The 22,619-nt window shown below is 37.9% G+C and overlaps 1 protein-coding gene across 1 annotated transcript in view; it reads right to left on the reverse strand.

Annotated features, from left to right (window-relative positions):
• Positions 1-16,223: 16,223 nt before the first annotated feature.
• The window catches only part of LOC121454409 (retinal dehydrogenase 1), a 36,385-nt gene continuing 29,989 nt past the window's right edge, over positions 16,224-22,619 (reverse strand). Inside the window, exons 11-13 of the mRNA XM_041661729.1 lie at positions 21,378-21,535; positions 19,552-19,626; positions 16,224-16,805 (exon numbers count right to left, since the gene is read on the reverse strand). Of these exons, the coding sequence (XP_041517663.1) occupies positions 16,733-16,805; positions 19,552-19,626; positions 21,378-21,535 (306 nt within the window). The 3' untranslated portion in view covers positions 16,224-16,732. The remainder of the gene's footprint in view (positions 16,806-19,551; positions 19,627-21,377; positions 21,536-22,619) is intronic.

Raw genomic sequence — 22,619 nt, forward strand, 5'->3', positions numbered from 1 at the left:
TGGAACTTTGGTCATAGGGATAGAAAGCTAAAATTATCTTTCCCTCAGTTACATGGATTTAAATGTGGTCGCTTTTAGAGCATAGTGTTTATTCTGTGTGAGCTACACGAGGACAGGAATTTCTCATTGCATTTCTAGCACCTCAAGAAGTCCTATATTTGTGAAAGAAAGCATACAATTCTGAAGGAAAGGGAAGGGAGGAAGGAAGGAAAGAAGGGAGAAAGCAGAGGAAGGGAGAAGGGGAATAGATGCTTGGGGAGATGGTGTGAAGAAAGAGAAGCAAACAGGAAATAAAATCTAACAAGGACTTTGGGGACCACCTCTACTGATAGCTCTGGATGTAAAACCTCTAGACAAGAAGTTGATCTTCAGTCTCAAGAATACAAGGCATGTCTGGCGGTTGTGGCACACGCCTTTAATCCCAGCACTCGGGAGGCAGAGGCAGGTGGATCTCTGTGATTTTAAGCCAGCCTGGACTATAAGAGCTAGTTCTAGGACAGTCTCCAAAGATACAGAGAAACCCTATCTCAAAAAACCAAGAGAGAGAGAGAGAGAGAGAGAGAGAGAGAGAGAGAGAGAGAGAGAATATATGCAAGGCAGCTGGGAGTAGTAGATAAGCAAATGAAATTTTATTAGTATGTAGACATTACTATTGAAAACCTGTAAGTAATTTATCTCCTTTCCTCTCTCTGTCCATCTCTCTCAATGACTCTAAATCTTTTGTTGTCGGATATTCAATAACACTGTGAAGCCCGAGTTTGCATTTATATTAATTAAATAGAATCAACCTTGATCTGGAAGCAGAGACAGCAACTAGTTGACAGAAAGTAATCATAGAGAGTCACTGGAAGTATGGGAAATGGATAGAGAGACTCACAGGAAGTAGTAAGGAGGGACTTTGGTGGCAATCTTTCTTTGATTTGCTGGAGCTGAAGGACGCTATCTTTCATAGATGCTGAGGAAGAGGGAAGGTCAGCTAGTTGTTCCTCAACCTCTCTTAACTAGCAGATTTTCACCCCAGCCTCTGACTCCTGAGTCTTTATTGGTAAATAGAACGATAGAGATTTAGTTAAAAACTACATTTGGTGTCAGTGGTAGGAGATGGAACTGGAGGGACATCAGAGTCCCATTGAGCTGCTGCCTGAGAAACCGGCCACTAACTGCAGAGTTGCAATTACTGGCTGTAACAACAGTAGAATCAGGTGCAATCACTGTGCTGACAGAAAAACAAAAATCATTCCTGGATTGTGCATGTGGACTTATAGGACTGTCCAAAGGTTATATATTTCCATTCCATTGCATGACGATGTGCCTGACAAATATCACTTCTCCATGTTTTGACATCTTCATTTTATGGCTCACAAATTGGACAGGGTCAGGAGGTGAGAGCAATTTTAATTTACTTTTCTTTGGCACATGAAAAGAAAGTATTTTTTGGGGGGCGGATAATTCACTACTTTAAGTCTGGCTGAAAACAGAACAAAGGGGAATCAAGTTCTCTTGCTGCCAAGGGGGTTGCAAGAACAGGGTACCATACCTGCACAAAGTTTGAATTCATTTTACCCTTTTGGGAATATGACATAAAATATTTTATAAGTACTTCATTTGGCTCTGGCTTTTTTTTTCCATTTCCATTTTGCTTTCCTTTACTATTTTCTTTTTTTTTTTTTCTCGTCCTGGTGCTCTTGTGTGTTGAATGAATGATACCCATAAGAGAAAAGAACAAGACACAGAGAGATGTTCCTTTTCTTTCTGGTCACTGTAATGTAATTATTATACTAATGGTAACCAGGATTTAGTAGATTCTGCATGGGTTTCTTTAATACTTTTAGCAACATATAAGGAAGTTACCAATCCCACTGTTCACAGAAGACGTGACTGGGGATGTGACAGAGTAGAAAAGCAGCCGTTCCACGTGGTCTGGAGAGGCCTCTTATTCATAGAGCCTGAGTTCTTATTTCCAGTCCCAGAGAGGGATACATTGACATAACAGTCATAGAGAAGGTGATGATAACAAAGAAACACTTCAGCAAGACCACAGGAGGGGAGAAGCAGTCTCCTGGTGATCTAATATTCTCATCCTGCAAGAAGACAAAGAAACATTAACCAAACAATTGAAGGTTAACCCTTTAATAATCTGGCCTCTGACTCCACCTGGTGGAAAGACTGAAAATGAAAGAAAATGGATCCTAGAAGCACTAGAAGCAATGTTTGGAGCAATATTTGTTAGTTGCCCTCAGCCCCCATGCTCCCCTTCTGAAAGACAGTTTACCATGTATTTTAAGAGTCCCAAATCCCTTTGTAGCTCTACATTCTACAAAGTGGCGTCTGGTTAGTTCATACCTGTGAGAAGTCCTGGCAAGAAACTACATGTACTAGCAACACGTTGGAGAAGGAAATACGGAGAAGTGATCATTGGAATTTTCAGTCCTGTACCACTCTTGTAGTAAGAATGCCTCCAAATTATTATTCATTCCTTTTGGTGGAGTGTCACAATTTTCCAGTTGTTTTTACTATTAACTTTCTGTAGGGATCAGGTTTTAAAGTGGTTCATAGGTGGTCCTTACACAGCTAGGATAACACTGTTCTTATTTTATGCTCCTCTTTTCGCCACAGTAGGCCATTTGTTTTTTGCTTGTAAGGAATAAAAATTTCAAGAACCATCAAGCTTTTGCATGATACTTCTCTCTGTTGGTTTGTACTCTTACTTTTACACCCTCATATGGTCTTCTGATTCCAATTATAGCAAAGATTACCATGTCTCTGTTAAGTGATCTTGAAACTTTTGATGAAAGTCAATGCACTCCAGATATGTGACTTATTTCTTGACCCTCCATTCCTAAATGGCGCTCTGTATGTCTGTCTTTTATTTAACATATTTTAAATTTTCTTTTGAGAATTTTGTTCATAAGTACTGTAGTTATATCATTTCTAGTTTTTCATTTTCTTTCCTAGTTCCCCCACTAACACCCATACGGTCTCTCAAATTCATAGCTTCTTCTTCCATAGCTATTATTGTGTATTATTATGAACATGTCTTCAGGGCTGACCACTTGGGATTGAACACCTTTTATAGGGTTTGCCCCTGTAGCAAATTGATTCTCTCTCAACAACTACTGATTGTCTGCAGCTCTTCATCTAGTGGTAGCCCTTGTAAAACACTCACCATCCATATGTTCATGTCTATTGATGCTGACATTATGCATCTAGTTTAGGCAGCCATACTGTTGACATTTCACAAGTTCAGCTTTCCTATCATGACTAGAAGATACAATATAGCATCAGACATTGTCGTTCTCTGACTCCTAAAATGTTTCTGTCTGCCTTCTGTAATGTTCCTTGAACCTTTGGAATATCGGTTGGGTTATAGATATACCAGTATGTTCTGGGTGTCCTGTGGTTACTGATTATTTTCATTTTGATCAGTCATGGATCTCTGTAATATTATACTAACCCCAAGAGTGATAGAACTGCTTTGCAAAATGTCAGAACTAGTCATGGGACACCTCCCTTTGAACTATTGTCATGGGTGTCTGAATAACCTATGGTCCAAAGGCTTTAAAAGTATAGACTGTTGCCATTGCACTAAGAACTTGAAGGTATGATCTTATTGATGAAGCTTCCACATACATCAGACACAGTGTTTAGGGGGATCATATTGTAACTACCTCTCCTATCAGAAAGAACTCCACAAGCTGGAAAAAGGCTTGGCCATTAAAAGATAGGTTCACAGCCCTAAAATAAAGAGGGTGCTGTGCTAGCTGCCGAAGGAGAAAAACAATCAGTAGTTCTACCTGGCTATAAAATCTACAAATGCCAACAACCAGCTGTGAAAGATATTCTCAATGGCACAATAAAGGCATTTCTGTCTTGGTTGCAAACAATAATTGTCTAATTAGACTTAAGCCTCACTTAAGAAAAGGAAATTTATGCCTGGAACAATTTACCTAATGAGCTACCCTGGCTGGAAAGGCCATAGACTCTAGCAGAGAACCTGCTAATGCCATTTTCCTAAGCCAATATAATTTTAATTGTGCTCTAAATAGCCACGGATAAAATGTTCAGGATATTTAAGCATTGAGACGCGGATCAGAAACTAGTCTACATTTTTTTTTCAAAGAAAATCTAATGTGTGATTAGCTAGTGGGTCCTGCAGCAGTCTTAGATAAAATACGTAAATGCATGAATGCAGACCATATGTAGAGTCACCAGAGCCAAGAGTCATAGGGAAGGGGACTGCTGATGTCAGTTTTAAAATGACAAATGAAGTATTTCTTATCACTGATGCTCCGAGGGAGATGGAAGTCCTTGTAATAGGTGTAAGGAGTGGTATAATATGGTGGAATGATTGTTGTAGCATCCAGAAAAACCCAATTGAGTTTGTGAAAAGAAGCAAATCTCTTCAATCATGTCTAACCTTTCAAACCTTTGTCAGAATTTCTACTGAAAGAAACAGAAGCCAGGCCAGACAATATGATATGTAAGGTCTTCATGTCGCTGTGTCTCTGTCTCTTTCTCCCCCTTCCTATATTACTGTCTAGCCTTTATTGGCATGGAACTGCTATACAGGACAGCTGGCCAGGAACCCACAGAAATCTGCCCGTATATGCCTTCCTCCTGCTCAGATTAAAGGTGTGAGCCACATCCAGACTCACATTCTTAGACTCCTCAAGGACATTAAAACTGTCCTTGAGAATACTGAAAATGAGGATTGAGTGCAAGCAGCAAATGACAACCCAAAGTATTGCTACTGAAGAGCTTCTGGGAGTTTTCGATTTTTTTAAAAACATTCTTTTGTTTTTTGAGATTATAATTACATACCGTCCCCTTTCCCATTTCTTTCTCTAAATTCTTCCATACTCTCCTCTTTGCTCACTTTTAGATTCGTGACTTCTGTTTGTACTAATTGTGGGTTATTTTTACCGGTTAGTGCATCTTCACCAGATGGAGTCAGAGAACAGGGTTAGACTTGGGAAGTTCATGTAGGAATGCCAGTTTGTTATCGTATTTGAATGTTATGTCAATGTGACCTGTGACCTCATATCTAGATATGACTTAGGACACTTCTGCTGCAAGGAAAGAGTCATTCCATATGGCTAAAAAAAATAACTATTTAAATATATATAAGAGCAACACAGGCATTTTAGAACAGAAGCAAGCAATGTATCCAGCACTTGCCAGCAACAGTAGTGACTCTGTACATACTCACTGTCAATAACATTTTGCGCGTGTTTGTTCCATCCATAATACACTATGGCCCTGTAGCTGGACACACAGAAGAGACAGCTGTTATACAAATAAGATCTCTAGATGCTATAAAACAATAAATACATTTTTAAAAAACAAATAAGGGACCTGGGAACCTGATATTAAGACGTTAGTGGATGAAATTTATAAATAATATTTAAATGTAGACCTAACAATGTGAATAGGAGTTGGTAAGGTTCAGAATTTTACAGATTTGGTCATTTAGAAGTGGCTGAACCAGAAGTAATTGATTTATTTCATATGCAGATAGTATTACTAGTACTATTATTTTAAAAACTTAAAAATATGGAGTAAATATGTACTTAGAGATTTAGACATGAATGTATATGTGTGCATATTTGTGTCTGAATGTTTGTGTGCATGTATGCATGACGCATTCATGTGTATGTGTGTGAGTGTGTGTGTGTGTGTATAAGGTAAATGTAAGAAACCTTAGCTTTGCTGCAGTAATCTATGCATGATCTTAACCAAAAGGCTGAGAAGCAATGTTGTTGAAATATGTAAAATATACTTTGCTTATATTGAGATTTGGCCATCATCTTTGCTTCATGCAGTACTAGGGAATAAACAAAACAGATTCATTGTCAAGCCTATGTTTCCTACCCTAATTTCTGATGTTGTTTGTAAGTACATGAAGAGCACTTACTTGCCTTGCATTTTGTTAAGTGATTTCTCTGTTTGTTACAGTAACTAGCAGATCAGTTCTTTTTCTCCCCCACTCAAGTGGCACAAGGACAAGAGACTTAAGTCAGGCATGTAAACAGTATCTTACCTTTTAGAGACTTTAAAATCCAATCCTGGAAATCACAAAATACCCCCAAGGAGTACCGGTGCATAACCATGCATACTGATCCATATTTGACTCTCGGAGATCTGCCATGCAGTGCTGATTCTTTCTGCTCCTTCAATTGTCTCATAATAATTATGAATTAGTATGTCACTCTGATCCTGTTTCTAGTTGGTGCTCTCGGCGCTTTTCATTTCTCAGACCCTCCACAGGGAAACCCATTGTTTTAATGGCCTCTTGTTGATGGGTCTGGTTACTCAGTTGGTCTTCATGCTCTCCCGGTGGGGCTGGTGTATAAATATAAAACCACAGTAACAAAAGAATACAGGTATGATGGGTGACCAGAAGCAGAACTTAGTGGTCTATGGCAGAGCAGACAGAATAGAAAATACAGGCTTTGTCATCTCAGTGATGGGCTATTTACACCATTCCCTGTTTATAATGGAAAAATATTCTACTTGAGGTTTTCTGAACCAGTTGTAGAATTTTTGAAAAGGAGACAGTCTTCTCGTCCTTAGATTTCACCGTTCTTCTCTTGTTAAAAAGGGAGACAGCATCTAGAACTTATGTTCTCCATCCCCTCTCTCTGTCGCTCCTACTTTCTCTACATTTGTCTTATGAGAACACTTTAGTAGAAATAATTAGCTTGATCACAGCTAAATCATTTTCTTACCCTGAGAGATAGCGTTTAGGGCCTGCCTAGAAAGCAGCTTCATTGTCAGGTATAAGATTAATCAAGTTTCAAAACTTATTTCAGCATTCAGAATTAAGAGATATTTCTTCTGGGCACCTAGGCAAGGCTCACAAACTACATCATTCAAAATAAGATACAGCAATGAAGCCCCTGAAGATTAACTACAGTATTTATGAGGGGCTATAACTAAGTATAAAACATAAATTTTCCTTCTCTGTTGAAAGTCCTGGCTGCAGCTGGGGGATATGTAGAGAAAATGAACAAGCACAGAAACATGTTAGGAACACTCCTCATGCCTCAGGGCCTGATGACTGAATGTACCCATTTAAGCATCAGCTCTCTAGTCTGTATCTGTGAGTTTTGTCAGTTCAGCTCTTTTTATCCCTCAATGTCTTTACCTATAAAATTGGAATCATTCCATTTTGTGAATCTCGGGAGATTGTTGAGATTGGAACAAGATGAGTTTTTCTAAAGCAATTGATCTGTAATGTTCCCTTATTAAAATCACATCTCATTATTAATAGCCTATTTGCTGGCTTGCTTCTCTTTCCTAAGATATGCCTCTAGGCATTGATTGTCAGCTGTTGCTGAACTTGCTCCTTCATCTGGGCCACACTCACCAGTACCGAGTGACAGTTTGGTTGTCTTAGTGGCTGAGGAGTGTAAGTAGCAGGCAGTAACTAGAAACGAGAGGCATTTATAAACACTCTGCCATGACCAGCAAGGGCTTACACAGTCCGAAAACTCAACTCTACAAATTGGTAGAGCTCTTTTCTACTAAGTACACACAGTGCAAGGATGTGACCTTTCTAGTGTTCTAGCTCAATCTTTATCTATCCTCCCACCATTCTGAACTGAGAGCTCTCAGTGAGGAGTGAGTTCACAGACATTTCTACTGTGACCATACCTGGAGTGTCCAGTTCAAGGACAGAAAAAGAGCTGTTAAAGTATGTTCTTTTTTTTTTTTTTTTTTTTTTTTTTTTTTTTTTTTTTTTTTTTTTACAAACTTGCCAGCAAAGGGCTAAGCCTGTCTTGGAGACCTGTCCCTGGGGAGTGACCGCTCTGAACAGAGACTCAGTGCAGTTCTACTAAGGAAGAATAGAGTGCTCATGGCACAAAAAGCAGAGCATTGGGCTTTGCATTGAGGACTGGAACTTGAACTCTGCCCTGATTTTACATTAAGCCTCTGTCTTTCGGAAATTTTAAAGGCTTTTCACAGCTCAGGAAACTGACTGGCTTTTACCACTTCCAATAGTCAGGACATTCGTGGTAATGGGCAGCTTCCCATGCTGCGGAGTCCTCAGCCAATGTCTTCTCAAACAATGGAATCAGTAAGGTCTTTGTGCCATGCTAAAAAGATTAATCAAAGCCATGATGTACTGAAAAAGATTTAACAAATCGTTGCTATTATTGTTGCAACTTTCAAATTTCAGTGGCAGATGTCAAAAAAGTAGATCTCGGTCTTGTTCTATTCCCTTGTCTTATCTCTTTCTTTACAAAACAAAAGCACAACATAAAAAATGCAAAGCAAAGCAAAACAAACGAAATCAGGAGTCAAAGAAAATATTTAAATTATTCCTAAAGCCCAAGATGACATTAAATTTTGTGGTAGCCAGGGTGTGTGTGCTCTTGTTTCTGCAGCCTCTCTGACAAGAGGAGGCTCTGATTTCCTTTACTTAGGTTTCTGGACCAGACTTAAAAGTAATAGAATATCCCAGAAAGGTATGTACCTTTGTATGTGACAAGCAAATTGAAATGAATGGGATTAGTATCATCTCCTGCCTTTTCCATTAGGGTAACTCATAGATAAGGCTGCTCTCACATTGAGAAAATATATTTGTCAAATATATAATAATGAAGAGGAGAGAGAATAGAAATTGAGAGCTTGTAGTTTCCCACACGTAATATGGAAATCTTTCCGGATTGAATGTGTATGGGGGGGGAGATAGATAGATAGATGGATGGGTAGGTGGATGAATGGATAGATAGATAGATAGACAGATAGATAGATAGAGAGATGATAGACAGACAGATAGATAAGAAAGATCCATTTCATTGGCTCATGCATGTGACTTAAGATGTAATCTGTGTTGCCTTGAGTTGTGTGCCCAAACCTGGGGGGTGGGAACTCTCAAGGAAAAGGATGGTTTTCTGAGAGTGAGAGTTTAGAGTTCACTATATTTCAAAGAGTGAAAAGTTATGTTTACTGATATCACGTGAAGAAGTCCTCTTACATTTCTTTCTTTTATTTTTCACCCTCTTTCTGTTCCTCTTCAGACTCTTCTCTTCCCTGCCATTTCGCATCTTCTCCTTTCTTCCTTCTTCCCATTCCTTCCTTCATAATTTTGTGTTATTTTTCATAGATACAAAACTTCTTGAAGTGATAGATACAAGTGATCAAAATCCCCGTCCTCTTATATATTACACAGAATTAACAGTATACATTAAAAGTGACTTACACTTAACAACACACTGAGTTGGAAAATATAGTGCTAGCTTTCCATCATTACAACATTAAAAGAGCAATGATTTGTGTAGCTCCCAGTCCAGAGATGGCAGTTATTGGATAGTAGGTTTGTTTCTGGGCATATGATAGTTCAAACTATCCTGGTGGGAGCACAGTGGAGAGGAGGCTTCTTTGCTTCGTTGTAGCCAGGAAGCCAAGAGGGAGAGGAAAGGACCAGAATCACAGGATCCCTTTTGAGGGCATGTCTTCAGTGACTGCATAGGAATTCAACTTAAGAGGCAACTGTAATGGTCCAAGCTGCAGATACAACAACATGGATCAAAATATGGCTTCCCTTAGATTTACTATAGTGTTGTACATTGATAAGCACATTGAAAATGGAAAGCACTCTAAACAAAATTATACAAATAGAGCTAATGGAACAAGCATCCGAGCTTAACAATGGGGCTCAAAGTGATGTGGGGACACTTTCCTCGTGGTCATCTAGCTAACCGAGTACCTCGGAGATATAAGAAAAAAGAAAACAAACTCCCTGTAATTGTACCTCATAGACACACACCAGAGAGCACTTTTCCCAGAACATTGAACTCTGACCTGTAAGGCAGGATTTGCAATGATAAACCTAGTGCCAATGAAGAGCAAAGATCAGAGAGATAAAGGAACTTGGCATGGTAAGAATCAAGGTAAAGGTAAGGGCTCAACAAATACACTGAGAAAGATAGGGATCGGTAAAAAGGAGACAATATTACTGGTGGTTGACTAAGAAAAAACATCACTGACATACTTATACTTAGTTTTTCTCTGGATGTAGGTGTTGCCTGAAAAGTTCAAGTTGACCATAGCTTTCTTATTTCATCTGAGGAAAAAATAATGAGGTTCATGATAATTATTTTTGATTTTTTTCTAGAGGAGGAGACAGGACATAAGATAACATCTGGTCATGACTTAAAAGATTTTGTAATTATGACAACGTTTATATTAAAAGAAACATTGAAATTTCTGAGAATAAAAAAATGGAAATTTTTAGAAAGAAGTAAGTCAATTAGATCATTTCAAGGCGAGTGTATTTGTTTCAAAGCCATCTTTCCTAACCTTTTCTTTCCAAATCAAGGTTTTGAAATATTGACACGATAGAAACTTGGGGTAGATAACATGTTGATGTTATTGCCTCTTTTGAACATTCGAGGACATTTGATACCTTGCCCAATCTTTATCCATTGGAGGCCAATACTATCCCCCATTCAGTTATAGCATAAATAACAGGAGGAAAGTGTCTTCAGACATGGTAATTGCTCTTCACAGACACTTCAGAGTGAGATGATGGCTTAGCATAGTGATTTATAGAGGACTGACTTTACAAGGAGGTTCCTTCAGCATCCGCATCAGTATCAGGCCTCTGTGTAGGGAGAACACACAGAAATCAGAAAAAGGAGCTATGTCCTCTCTCTCTCTGTCTCTCCAGAGAATGTGAAGCCTCTCTTAGGAACCAAGCTTAATATTAATGGGGATGTAAGAGGAGCACCCGCTTTTTCGTCCCAGCCTTTTCACATTTTTCTTCAACTTCAATTTTATTTGTTTGAAAAAAAAGAAAGTATCTTTAATTTTTGTTCCTAAATTGTCAAGAGTGCTTTGGAAGCAATGAGAACTAATTGGATGACCTTAGGATTAATGTTTACTTAAGCTTTTCTTTTTTTTTTTCTTTTGTTAAAAAATTTATTTATTATGTATACAATGTTCCCCCGGCATGTACATTTCCATGCCAGAAGAGGGCACCAGATCTCATTACAGATGGTTGTGAGCCACTATGTGGTTGCTGGTAAATGAACTCAGGACCTCTGGAAGAGCAGCCGGTGGTCTTAACCTCTGAACCATCTTTCCAGCCCCCTAAGCTTTTCTTTTTTTAGACAAAAATAAATGAGTACTAATTAGTAAATACAAAGGTAAAACAAAAATGGGACGTTATAAAACTGTTTCCTTTCTTAGACAAGTGAATGAAGTCTAAAAATAAAATATAAATAAAATGTGGATGATGTTGCATAATTCATCAAGTGTGAGACATATTTACTGAGAGTTTCATGAGACAAAGAGACTAATACAGAGCTAACAGGAGGCTCAACAAGCTCTGCCCCTCATTGCTTGGTAACTTCTCCCATGTTGATTTAGTCATGAGTCTACAATAGAAAGTGACTGGTTCCTGGGCTAGAAGAACATCAGGCTCCTTTCCAAGTCAGACACACACAGGGTTCCATAAGTAAGGGAAGACTTCACAGTGGGCAGAAATGCTAAGCCCTCTGTCTTTCAGCCCTCTAATTCTCCCCATTGATTTCATGACGTTGAGTCCCTGAATTAAACATCAGGTGACCAGCATCACTATAGCCACAAGCCACATTTGAAAACAGACTCTTCTATGTGTTGTTCCCTTGCTCCTCTTGTCTCTACTAGCTTAAAGATTAATTCCCTTGACTGTGCCGAGAGGCAGTGAAATTCATTTAATTAGAACAAAGTGTGCTTAACCAACTTTGGGGCTCACATTCTTCTGCACTCAATCCTTTCTTTGATAGCTAATCTTCTGGTTTATCTGAAGACAATAATGAAAAAGCAAGCAGTTTAAAAAGAACAGGCAAATAAAACACACTTCAGGTGGGTTTAATTGAATTTACCTAACACTTTAAAGGAAGGATGAGAAAATAAGCAAGCAGAAAAATCAAAAATACAATGCCAAGTTCAAGAGGAAGACTTGGAATCTTGAGTAATGATTGCTTTTTGTTGAATAACTTGTTCTAAGTTTTTTCTTAAGTAATTTAGTATTAAGTAATTTGTATTATATATCATTGAGCACTTGTAATCTGAGGATCTTGCCAAACAAATGCTATTTCATTTGCTATAATAATTCAAGTGTATAGTTATCATTAATCCTTTTTAATACAACATAAATAGTAACTTAGAAACATGAAGCAATGTTGCCTTAAGTCCATGTTCCGTTGGTTCAGAAAACTTTATCTAAATTCTGTAGTTAGGTTCCAAGGTCCTGATGATCAACAGTCTCTCTCATTTGCTGGATGGTGACTATATAAGGAAGATTTGAGTCTTAGTCAAAATAATGGCTATTGTGAGGGTTGAAACCATAATTCAGCAACAGTATGACTCCAATGTTATACTGTCTTGTATAACTTCACTTTGAAAAGAGGGTAAAATTTCTCTATAGCTAAGAAACTTTTATCTATTTCATTTTAAGCAGTGTTCTCTCAGGTCTCCAGAAAGTTGGTGGTCTGGAGAATTTATGGAAAAAAATCCATGACAACAAAGACTGAACAGCTGATTACGATGTCAACGATGTTGAGAGATTGGAATTTTGCAAGTCTGCAGACAAATTCTCTGAAAACATCTTTAGGCCCCTGGTAACCAATTTTGTCTTCCTCTGAACATGACCAAACCAAATATCTTTGTAACTATGGGGTAAGTCCTTTCAAACATGAGAACAGATCTTCAGTGTCCATTAACCAAAGAGCTTAGCGGGTTGTCCAATAGCATATGAGGCCTATAATAGAGCAGTCCCCACTGTCTATAATCCACCTAATGATATACCCACCAATGTGTTTAAAAGTGTACTGTTTTATGATTGTCTTTGTTCTATTACTATAAAAAGCTCATGCAATTGCTGTCTTATCGAGACAGATTATGTGGGGATTTGTGTTCCCAGGTAATAGCCCTTCATATTTAGACCAGAATGCACTTTCTCTTCTGTGCGTTAGAAGTGAGAGTTGTTTTTTTCATCGTTAGTTTCCTGTGACTAAGGGGCAGAGTTCAAATGAGTATACTAAAGCAGGAAATGAGAGAGACTTCCTCTAAGGAATATAGCTGTGTCCACAGTGGTCCAAGGAAGAAAACACATTTTTTTCCTCTTAATGTAAATATCCTTGCCTGGATTAGAGTAAATAATCAAACATTTAATTGACAAACCCTTTTAATTATCCATTTCCTTTGCCTTTTCTCAGTCAGTAATGTTGAATTTCATGTTTCTTAGCTTTCCTTCTGAGGCTAAGAGTTTATTGACACTCTGACTGAACTAAGTATGCCAAAATATTTCCTTGTTGAGAATGAAGAGAAAAATAAAGCAAAATATGGAAGATAAACACAGCATGGGATCACCCTCAATTTCTGTCACGTACCTTTTATAAAGGTTTGATGAGACAATTATGAAATGTTGGTTGAAAGCCTGGGTATTAGGTACTAATACTGTCAGTGTTAAATTATTTCAGTGGGAGGTAATTCCTCTGTGTTTTTGTGAAAGAACAACTGTATTTACAGGACTGGAGAGGTAACTTCGGCTGAATTTCTGATATCTACAAAATGTTCCTACAGGGAAATAGGTCTCTGTGTAGAAAATGCGACTGATAGAGTCAAGGCTAGACAACACCTAAGATTAGTAAGTAAATGGAGTAGGAGAGTTCTTTTCACTGCCCCTGCCACTCCTCTGCAAGCTTGAAATTATTTAAAACTAAGTTAGAAACTAAGTTACTCGCTTAAGCCACTTCGGCACCTTTTCATATTTTCCTAGCTAACAAATCTTTGAGTAAATAACTTTAAAAAAGTCAAACTAAAATCCTAACCCTAGGTGAAATCGTTCACAGTGCATCTATCTCAGGAAATTATTGAACACTGAATGTGATTGGATGTTTAGGGGCTCTGCTCTTGCCTTGCTGTAGATACTACATGAGGTGAGAAATTTGAGTTTCTTGTGGTTGGGAATTGTTTTCCACAACTATGATTGAGAACCGTTTTTCCATTTGGGATAAACCAGAATTGAAGAACCAGTTCAGAAACCTGCTTTAGAACTGCTTTGGGGTGGATAAATTTCAACAATGAAGTATTCAACACACTGAAAAATAGGCTACTGGGCTTTATAAGAAAGATATGAGGACTGATAAGCAGATTCTATGGGAAGGGGACTCAATTGCTTGGTGAATGGGGATTTTTAGGTAATCACTTTTTTCTGAGTTACAGAAAAAACAAGTAAGATCTCTATCTTAAGTCAGTTCTGTTTTGTGTAAATATTAAGAAATAATCAAATCACCACCATTCACAAATTTCAATGAGGGTATTTCAAAAATAGTTTCAGAAGTATATGTCTTTTAAAAAAAGAATGAAGGAGAAATGAAGATACAAAAAGGGAAAGAGAAAAATTTCTGTAAGAGGAGACATTCGATAACCTGCATCTGAGGTTTGGTGCTCTCCTTCCCTGGATGGAACATTTCAATTTCTGCCAGTTTAGCTTAGTATAGGTGAAAATGAAAATCTCTTACTGCACCAACATTGTAGATAACGAAGTCATATTTACAGTCGTAAAGCTAAATTCTTCATAAAATCGCCCACACACAAATTAATAAGGAAAGGCTTTAAGAATTACTGTTAGTGTGGTTTTCATACAATTAATAAAACACAGCGTTCAGACACTTCAGAGAAGCCAGTACAAAGCAGAGAGCTTTTTGTTTAATCCTGCAAAGTCTTATTTACACAAAGAAGGTTTGATTTTTCAAATATTGGAACCTGCTTCTGGTTTTTGTCTTGTTCTGTGCTCAGCCTTCTCTAGGATGTATGAGACGTGTTCTGGCGAGGTGTGCTGCCACAGGATTCACGCGACTGCCTGCTAACCAATGCATGCACAACTCTAACTCATCTTGTGAAAACAGAGGGTTTGTTCTGGGTTTAAGAAAATGAAAATTAGATGAAATAAGAAAATGACATCCTCTCATCTGCAATTCTAACTTTTTGTTTTCAGTGATCAAACACCGTTCAGTTTTCCCAAGATTTCCATTTCTCCAGATTTCCAAGTGGCAGTAATTATGTTCAAAATCTTACACTGTAATTTTAGTGATGGCAAAACTAGTACGTTTATGTAAGTCTGGGGACCTCAAAATTGGAGTTGAAATTACTTTAGGTCTCTGGAGCCACCGAATTTCATTGGTTCTCACACAACTATGTGAAGGTAGCTATCAAAGTGTCATCATGTCATGGTCATGCTGCATGACCATGATAAGCTATTTTAGTTGTGATCAGAATCTGGAAAGCGCTGGTCTAGAGATCACTAACTTTTAAATTTTAAGTCGTCAAACTAAGAACATTTAGAATACACACATCAAAGCACACAATACTATTGATTTTATTTTAGTCCACCTTGCTTTCCACATGGGAGCACAGGCAAGAAGGATAAGGTCCTACTTTGAGGGCATAATGGGCACGTGGGACTACAAAGAAGGCATCATCTCAGAGGACCTTAGGGTCTTCAGAGCGCTCCCTCTTCCAGCAGCAATGCTTCCCACAGCACCTTCTAACAAGGCTGCCTGAATAAGTTTGGTGTTAAAGGAGGCGAGCAGAAAGGCAAGCTCATGACTAAAATAGATTTGGGAAAATGTCATCATAAAAAAAACCTAAGCAGTTATAGGGCTTTTCTGAATCTGTACATCTGTTGTAAACTGATGAAGAGCACGTGATAGAATTTTTCTGCTCTTTTTTATAACTAATAATACTAGAAAATGATATCTCTTTCCCTATGCCCCGAAAAGTAGCTTGTTGTCAAGATTCATATCTAGTTGAATTCCTCATGAAGTTATTCCCTGTTCCCTCAGAATTCATCTTACCTTTTTGCACATTACTGAATGCAGGGTTTCAAAAGCCTCATTTCCATTACACACTCCCTTCTTTTGCTATGCCGGGGTATATGTGTTTGCTTTCCAGAAATAAACCAACTTGAGATGACAGTTATTAAGTATTAGTGGGGTGGCACATCTGCTCAGAACTTTTAAGGCATTTGGAAATCAGTCACTAATCATCTTTGTCTCTACTATATGTCAACTATTTTAAGAGTTCTTCTGAGAAGTAATTTTTTTGTTTATTTGTTCTTGTTTTGCATTGCATGCTTTAACTCAATTTAATACTGCTTTTGACTGACCAGTAGAGTTTATCGCCATAGACCAAACTTATACCAAAATAATTACAGACAAACAAAATCATGCAAGGGTGCCTTTATTAAGTTTTACATTCTAATTCCAGCTAGGAATTTCATTTGACAAGCAGGCATGACATTCTAGAAAACATTTCACCACACTCAGCGGGGATAATGACAGGGAACAGAGTAACTTACTCTGCGGTCATTATGTGTGTTGAGTAATTCAAGGGGTCACTGAGGGACAGAGTTTAAATCACTACTGGTTCTCCTTACCAAGTAAATATCCTGAACAAGTATCTACACTAAAGCACCTGATCAGGACAGAGTCACAGGGACCATGCACCTAAATCTATCCTATTCATTTGGGGCAGGAACTAGGGTCACATATTAGAAGGCCAATGATTCTTTCAGATTAAGCTACATGTTTTCTACGTGTGTCATTAATACTGATGAATCGCTTATGTTTAAGAAATCAATAGAAGAACGAGTTAAAGGAGAACAGCACTCTACTGGTGACTATAGGAGATGTGTCCAATTGCTGAATGGTTTCTTGTCACTCTGCTGGCTTCTTTATGAGTTCTTCTGAGATATTTTCATTGCGACAGTCTTGACCTCAGTGTATTCATAAATGCCATGCTCACCCCTAGAGAGGAAAGAAAATTGCATATATAAACATGTTTGCGTATTACAGTGAAAGTCAAATATAATCCCTGGTAATTTGGTGCAAGGGTTTTTTTTTTCTTATCTGAGTAGGGACAAAGTAAAATATTTACTAACTACAGTATAGTCCACATAGTTGTGAGCTTACCATAAGCTTCGTGACCAAATGTAAACTCCCCAGTGGAGAGCAGTATCTTAAATGTCTTTTCTTTTAAATTATTCAGAAGTCTGATTATTTTTGCAGAAAATATCCATTGTTTCCATTACTCTACTTGACCACATAACTAATTTTTCAAATCGTAATTCAACCTGGTCAGATTTTGTGAGATTACCAAGTAAAAGAGGTGTAGCTGCCATTGTACTGTATGATGACTGAAGATGAGTAGACGAAACTGCCAGCTATACCAGAGCCTACACTCACCATCTGCATTGCTACAGAAGTGCTGAGCAGGTAGAAAGCCACCAAGATCTACTTTCATCCTGGGTTCTCTTCTTCTGAAGCTGTAGTTTTGAGGGGATCTTTTGATTCTTGGCAAAACAACAATCCAGTCTTTCTACCTTTTAGGTTGATTGTACATAATTTTAGGGAGAAAAGAAACTAGAATGGCCTGAGTCAGGCTCTTGGGATTTCAGCAGAGGTTGACTTTCTCCATTAATCATCAATGAAACTTCTAAGCCAACCCCAAGTGAAAGCGGCTGAGACAAGTCAATCTGTAGGTACCAAAGTAACATTTAACCAGGGTTTAGCTCCAGACCAATTTTGGAAATTTTGGTTTCTTTCCACCTGGTGAATGATTTATCTAGGAGGAATGGGCTCAGCTATACTCTGCATTGTTTGGGTAAGAAGATAAATTGCATGCTCTTAGGACCATTCTCTATATTATAACACCTATGCACACACAGGTTTGCAGAGGAGCAGGATTTTGGTCCTTCTTACTCAGTGCTGCTCCTGAAGACTTCTCCTGCGTATATAGAGGATGTCTTATCCTGCCTAGAGTCACAATCTTCTTATATTAATTACTCTGTGAATAAAGTTTTGAAAATTCTTCTTGAAGGCTTCAATGAGAATGTTTATCACAGTAATTAAAGGACTTCAACTCAACTTTCTAAATTCTATTAAAAGATAGTATTTTCATAAGTGTTTTATCTGAAAGAGGTAGATAATTTAGCCCATTATTTTGGCCAAATTGTTTTCCATTCTGTTTAGAGCTGCAATCTCACTTGACACTCACTGGAGAATCATATGTGTAATATTGTTCATTTTGAAGCTGACACTATTAGGTTTGTGTCCATGTACATTTTCCAACACAGAACACAGGAATAACTGCTTATGGTTCTTTTTAGCTCAGAACGTCTATGACTTATGCCTTATGAGTTCTGTGCTTTCCAGGCCTTACGAGTTCTGGGCTTCTAAATCCTCACTGCTCACATCAGCTGGTCATTTTATCATATGCTGCTGATCGTCGTGCCCAGCTCAGGATGACGTCTGTGACTGCATTTCCACTAAACTTCTGCATGACCTCATGCTTCTCATCACGTGGAATACGTGGAAAGGCTTTAGTATCAGGCTATGTCTGCTCTCCCTTTTGTGCCACGAAATTAACTTTAACGACAACGCAGGGAAATTGCTTGAGTTGACAAATATAAAGTAAAATAAAAAAATCCTAGTTCTTGTTTTAAGAACAATTGTTAAGAATGTCTTCTTGTTCTCATTTTTATTGATTGACTGAAAAAAGGAATATCCTGTGAAGTACAGAGAGATTAAATATGGAACATTCCCAAGATAAAGTAAGTAAATGTGAAGTGAGTAGGATTACAAAGAGCTAGATTTTTGTCATGCAACCTATTCCAGTGCCAACAATGACCACAGATTCAGAAATCAAATCTTGGGCTTCCTGGATTACCACTGAATATATTAGGAACTGCATATCCCCAATTTTGACTTTGGGGGGCCCTGTTTTTATCTGATTTCATTCTGTTTTCTACCTTTTTCTTTACTTTTTTGTTTTCCTTTTCTTATCTTTCTTCCTTTTTCTCTTTCTTTCTTTCTTTTTCTTTTGAGACAAGATTTCACTGTGTAATCCTGGAGAGCCTGGGACTCACTATATAATCCTGGATGACAATTTGAACTCACTATGTAGACCATTCTGGCTTTGAAATCTCAGAGATCTGCCTGCATCTGTCTCCCAAATACTAAGTCTAATTCTTGAGAGTCATTAGTGAAAGTTACTTTTCTGGAGACATTTTTCAGCAAACTCCTTAACACATGCACCAGTTTTTAGGTAAATATCACCAGAAGCATATTATTTTTGGATAAGATAACTTTAAATCATTTTAGTGCTATATTTAAAGACCTAGAATGTTCCCACATTTATTTAAATGCATTCCTAGATTACCAGTTTATTCTTTTACTTTCTAATTTTTTTCCCTAATGGCCAATTGTCACTTATATCATAGACAATACTAAAAGCATGCAACAATTCAGCTATCATGGCAAGTACTTAGCACAGTTCCTTATGAACAAAAAGAGCTTAATAAAGTATACTCCTTCTGCAGTTGCTCTTCTGCAACTTTGGTAGTACTTCCAAAATTTTAAATGATATTCTGTAGTAAGAAACTCCAAGGAAGAATGCAGGCATACTTCACTTAAGGTGTTGAAAATGGATCAATCTCCTTGGAGTGACAATCCTTTTCACAAAAATATGCTTGTAATACAAGGTTTTACTTACAGTTCACGTCCATTCCCAGACATCTTGAATCCACCGAAGGGGCACTGGGCTGACAAGACCATATAGCAGTTTACCCTGAAGCAAGGAAGAAAAGGATATTACAAATAATTCTTAACTTACCCCATAATTACCAAGTTGGAATGGAAAGACTCAGAGGTCTCTTTAAGAACTCTATTATTCAGTATTGTATACTTAATGGGCTAAGAGGGGAATAAAGCAGTGCTGTAATTTACAAGGCAGAAAACAAGCACATATATTACCTAGGAACAAATAAATGGTACCACTATTAGTGTCAATAGTTATAAAAATAGATTCATCTGAATTACAGCAGAGGGAAGAGCCAGTGTGCCAGGAAAAGAAGTGTGCAGTTCCAGGTGGTTGTGAGGTGCCCACGTCGAGTGCTTGGAGCTGACTTTGGATCATCTGCAAGAGCAGAAACTTCTCTTCATTGGTGAGTCAACTCTCTAGCTCCACTTCCCTATTTCTGTAAAATTTATTTGTCTATCTATCTATCTATCTATCTATCTATCTATCTATCTGCCTATCTATTATTTAGAGTGTAGGTTTGTGTGGCTGATTTAAGAGGATTTATTAGAGGGTGTGATGGCCTGTCTCTCACTATGCTAGTCGTTTCAAGTTCTCTATGAATTCCTTACCCTCAGCAAGTTCCTGCTTTTACCATAGATATGATTAATAAATAAAAGCTTTCAGGTAAGCTTAAATGATGAATGTAAGAAATAGATTGCAATTTTGAGTTATTAGTGACTAACTAGTGACTTCCTTTGATGGAAGGAAAGATTTTTCAAGCGGGAAGGAGGGTAAAGAATTGCTTGGTTGTGTTTTTAGGATGCGTTTTGATTCCTGATTTTCCTTAGGTGGATTAGGTGAGAGAAGGGAAATAAGCCCGCACTATTGCTAGGACTGAGGGAAGAAAGGATTGATGAGAAAAAGGTTGCCAAGGAAATAGTCAAGGGTACAGAGCTGGCTGGGCAAAGCAGCAGTTTGAGAGGCACAAATGAGAATCATCTAAGTTAAACTATAAAAATTGAAGACAGATTTGGTCAAAAGCGAGAGAAAATTGCTTCACAAAATTTATTATGTTCCTCTAAAAAAATGACATAAAAATTCTAGAATAAGAATTTACTATATAAAAAAAATACCCTAATATACAAGCTGAGAACCACCTTGCCTGGGATGCAAACCCAGGATCCAACTTACTCATGATCCTGAAGCAGAACATGATAAGTTCAAAGCTATTCTGGACCAAAGAGTGAGTTCAAGGACAGACTCAGCAACTCAACAAGTTCAAGTCATATATATATATATATATATATATATATATATATATATATGTATGTATATATATATACACACAACCACACATATGCATATAATAAACTGGAGACAGTTCTGAAGGCTAGAGCACTTATATACACTCTACAGGGCACAAGGTCTAGTATTTGTTGTGGAATATAATAAAGACAACATCAGCAACAGTAATAACTTTCCACATACATAAGGCACCAGAACATTTTCTGACATAGTTAAACTTGAAGACAACAATTTTTACCTCCACTGTTCAAAATAGTACTCCATACCTTGAAATTATCTAGTAATTTTGACAATGTACAAAGTAACATGCATAAAATGTTTTAGAGAGGTAACTTGAAAAAGTTGGATAAAGTTAATTTGGCTTAAAAAATAAGACAATTACTTTTCTAGTTGGTCTGGTAATTTCAAATGAGTTTTCAAGTCTGAAGGAGGCCAACTCAGCCTGCACATGTGGCTGATACAGGAAGGGCACAGCTTACTTCAGATGCACTTACCACACTACCCCGGCCTGCAGAGCAGAAGACACAGTGACGGCCTTATCCAGGTCTTTTGTGAAGACTCCAGCTGCCAGGCCATAGGAAGTATTGTTCGCTCTCTTGATGACATCATCTATAGTTTTAAACTTCATGATTTGCTGCACTGGTCCAAATATCTACACAAAAATAACACAAAAATAGATTAACAATATATACAGTCCATATGCTTTAAATACACTACATATGCTTCCCTAGAAGCCGTTCTCCATGGGCTAAGCTCTCTCACTTTAGACCTGTGTATAAGGATCAAAACAGACGACCATGGTCAATGAACATGGAAACATGTTGTGATCATGTGTGATTGTCTCTATGGAGCACACACCAATGATCATGCAGCATTTATTCTTACATGCTGTGACAGAGTGGCCCAAAATGTAGGGACCAAACAGCAAATTACTAAGTGTATCATTTCTTTGGATACATCTAAGCCTAGTTTTCTTCGTTGCTCAAGTTACTGTACAGGACAGCATGATGAAGAAAGCAGTCCTGTGCTCTAAGAGTAACGAATGGACAACAATTGAGAACAATGCTTATGCTTCGAACACCAGTGTGTCATTGATTTAAATATCATCCATTGTATTATGTTTATAGCATTCCATGATTATAAATACTGTGTAATATAACAAAGCTTTTTATTCCCAAGTGTCACATTGAATGCTATGCACCAGTGCTGAACAAAATGACTGCTTAGTCAAAGCCTAACTCTGGAACTAATCTACACTAAAGCCAGAGGTCCCTAGCAGTGGCCACCATCACACTTGATTATTCTAGTGTGAGCCAGTCTTCCACTTTTGCTGGAATCTAGTTAATAAAGCTCCCACACAACTCAGTCTATATCTCACCTCACAGGTAAGAAGAAACAACTGTGTCTTCTCAGAGATATTAAGCTTTTGTACTTTGAAAAGTTATTAATCAAACTTAAATAAAAGAGAAAGCTCTTGGAATGTTAGTATACTCTCCAGGGAAATATGAGCATGGTTGGCAAAACCTCAGAGGGGTCCAAAGGTTTTCTGGTTCTGAGTCTATTGGACTGTCATGGGGGGAGTTAGTGACACCTCCCTGAAGGCTGGGGCAGACTCTGGGGTTCTAAACTCTCTCATGACCCTGTAACTGGGAAGCAAAATGGTGTGACTACTGGAAAGGGAAAACAACTGGAGCAGGGCTATGGTGGATTCGCTGCGAGTCGTAGCAACTTAACTG

Source organism: Microtus oregoni, unplaced genomic scaffold, assembly GCF_018167655.1.
Source record: "Microtus oregoni isolate MIOR12 unplaced genomic scaffold, Mior012 000012F_ref0000307, whole genome shotgun sequence".
NCBI classification, from domain to species: Eukaryota; Metazoa; Chordata; class Mammalia; order Rodentia; family Cricetidae; genus Microtus; species Microtus oregoni.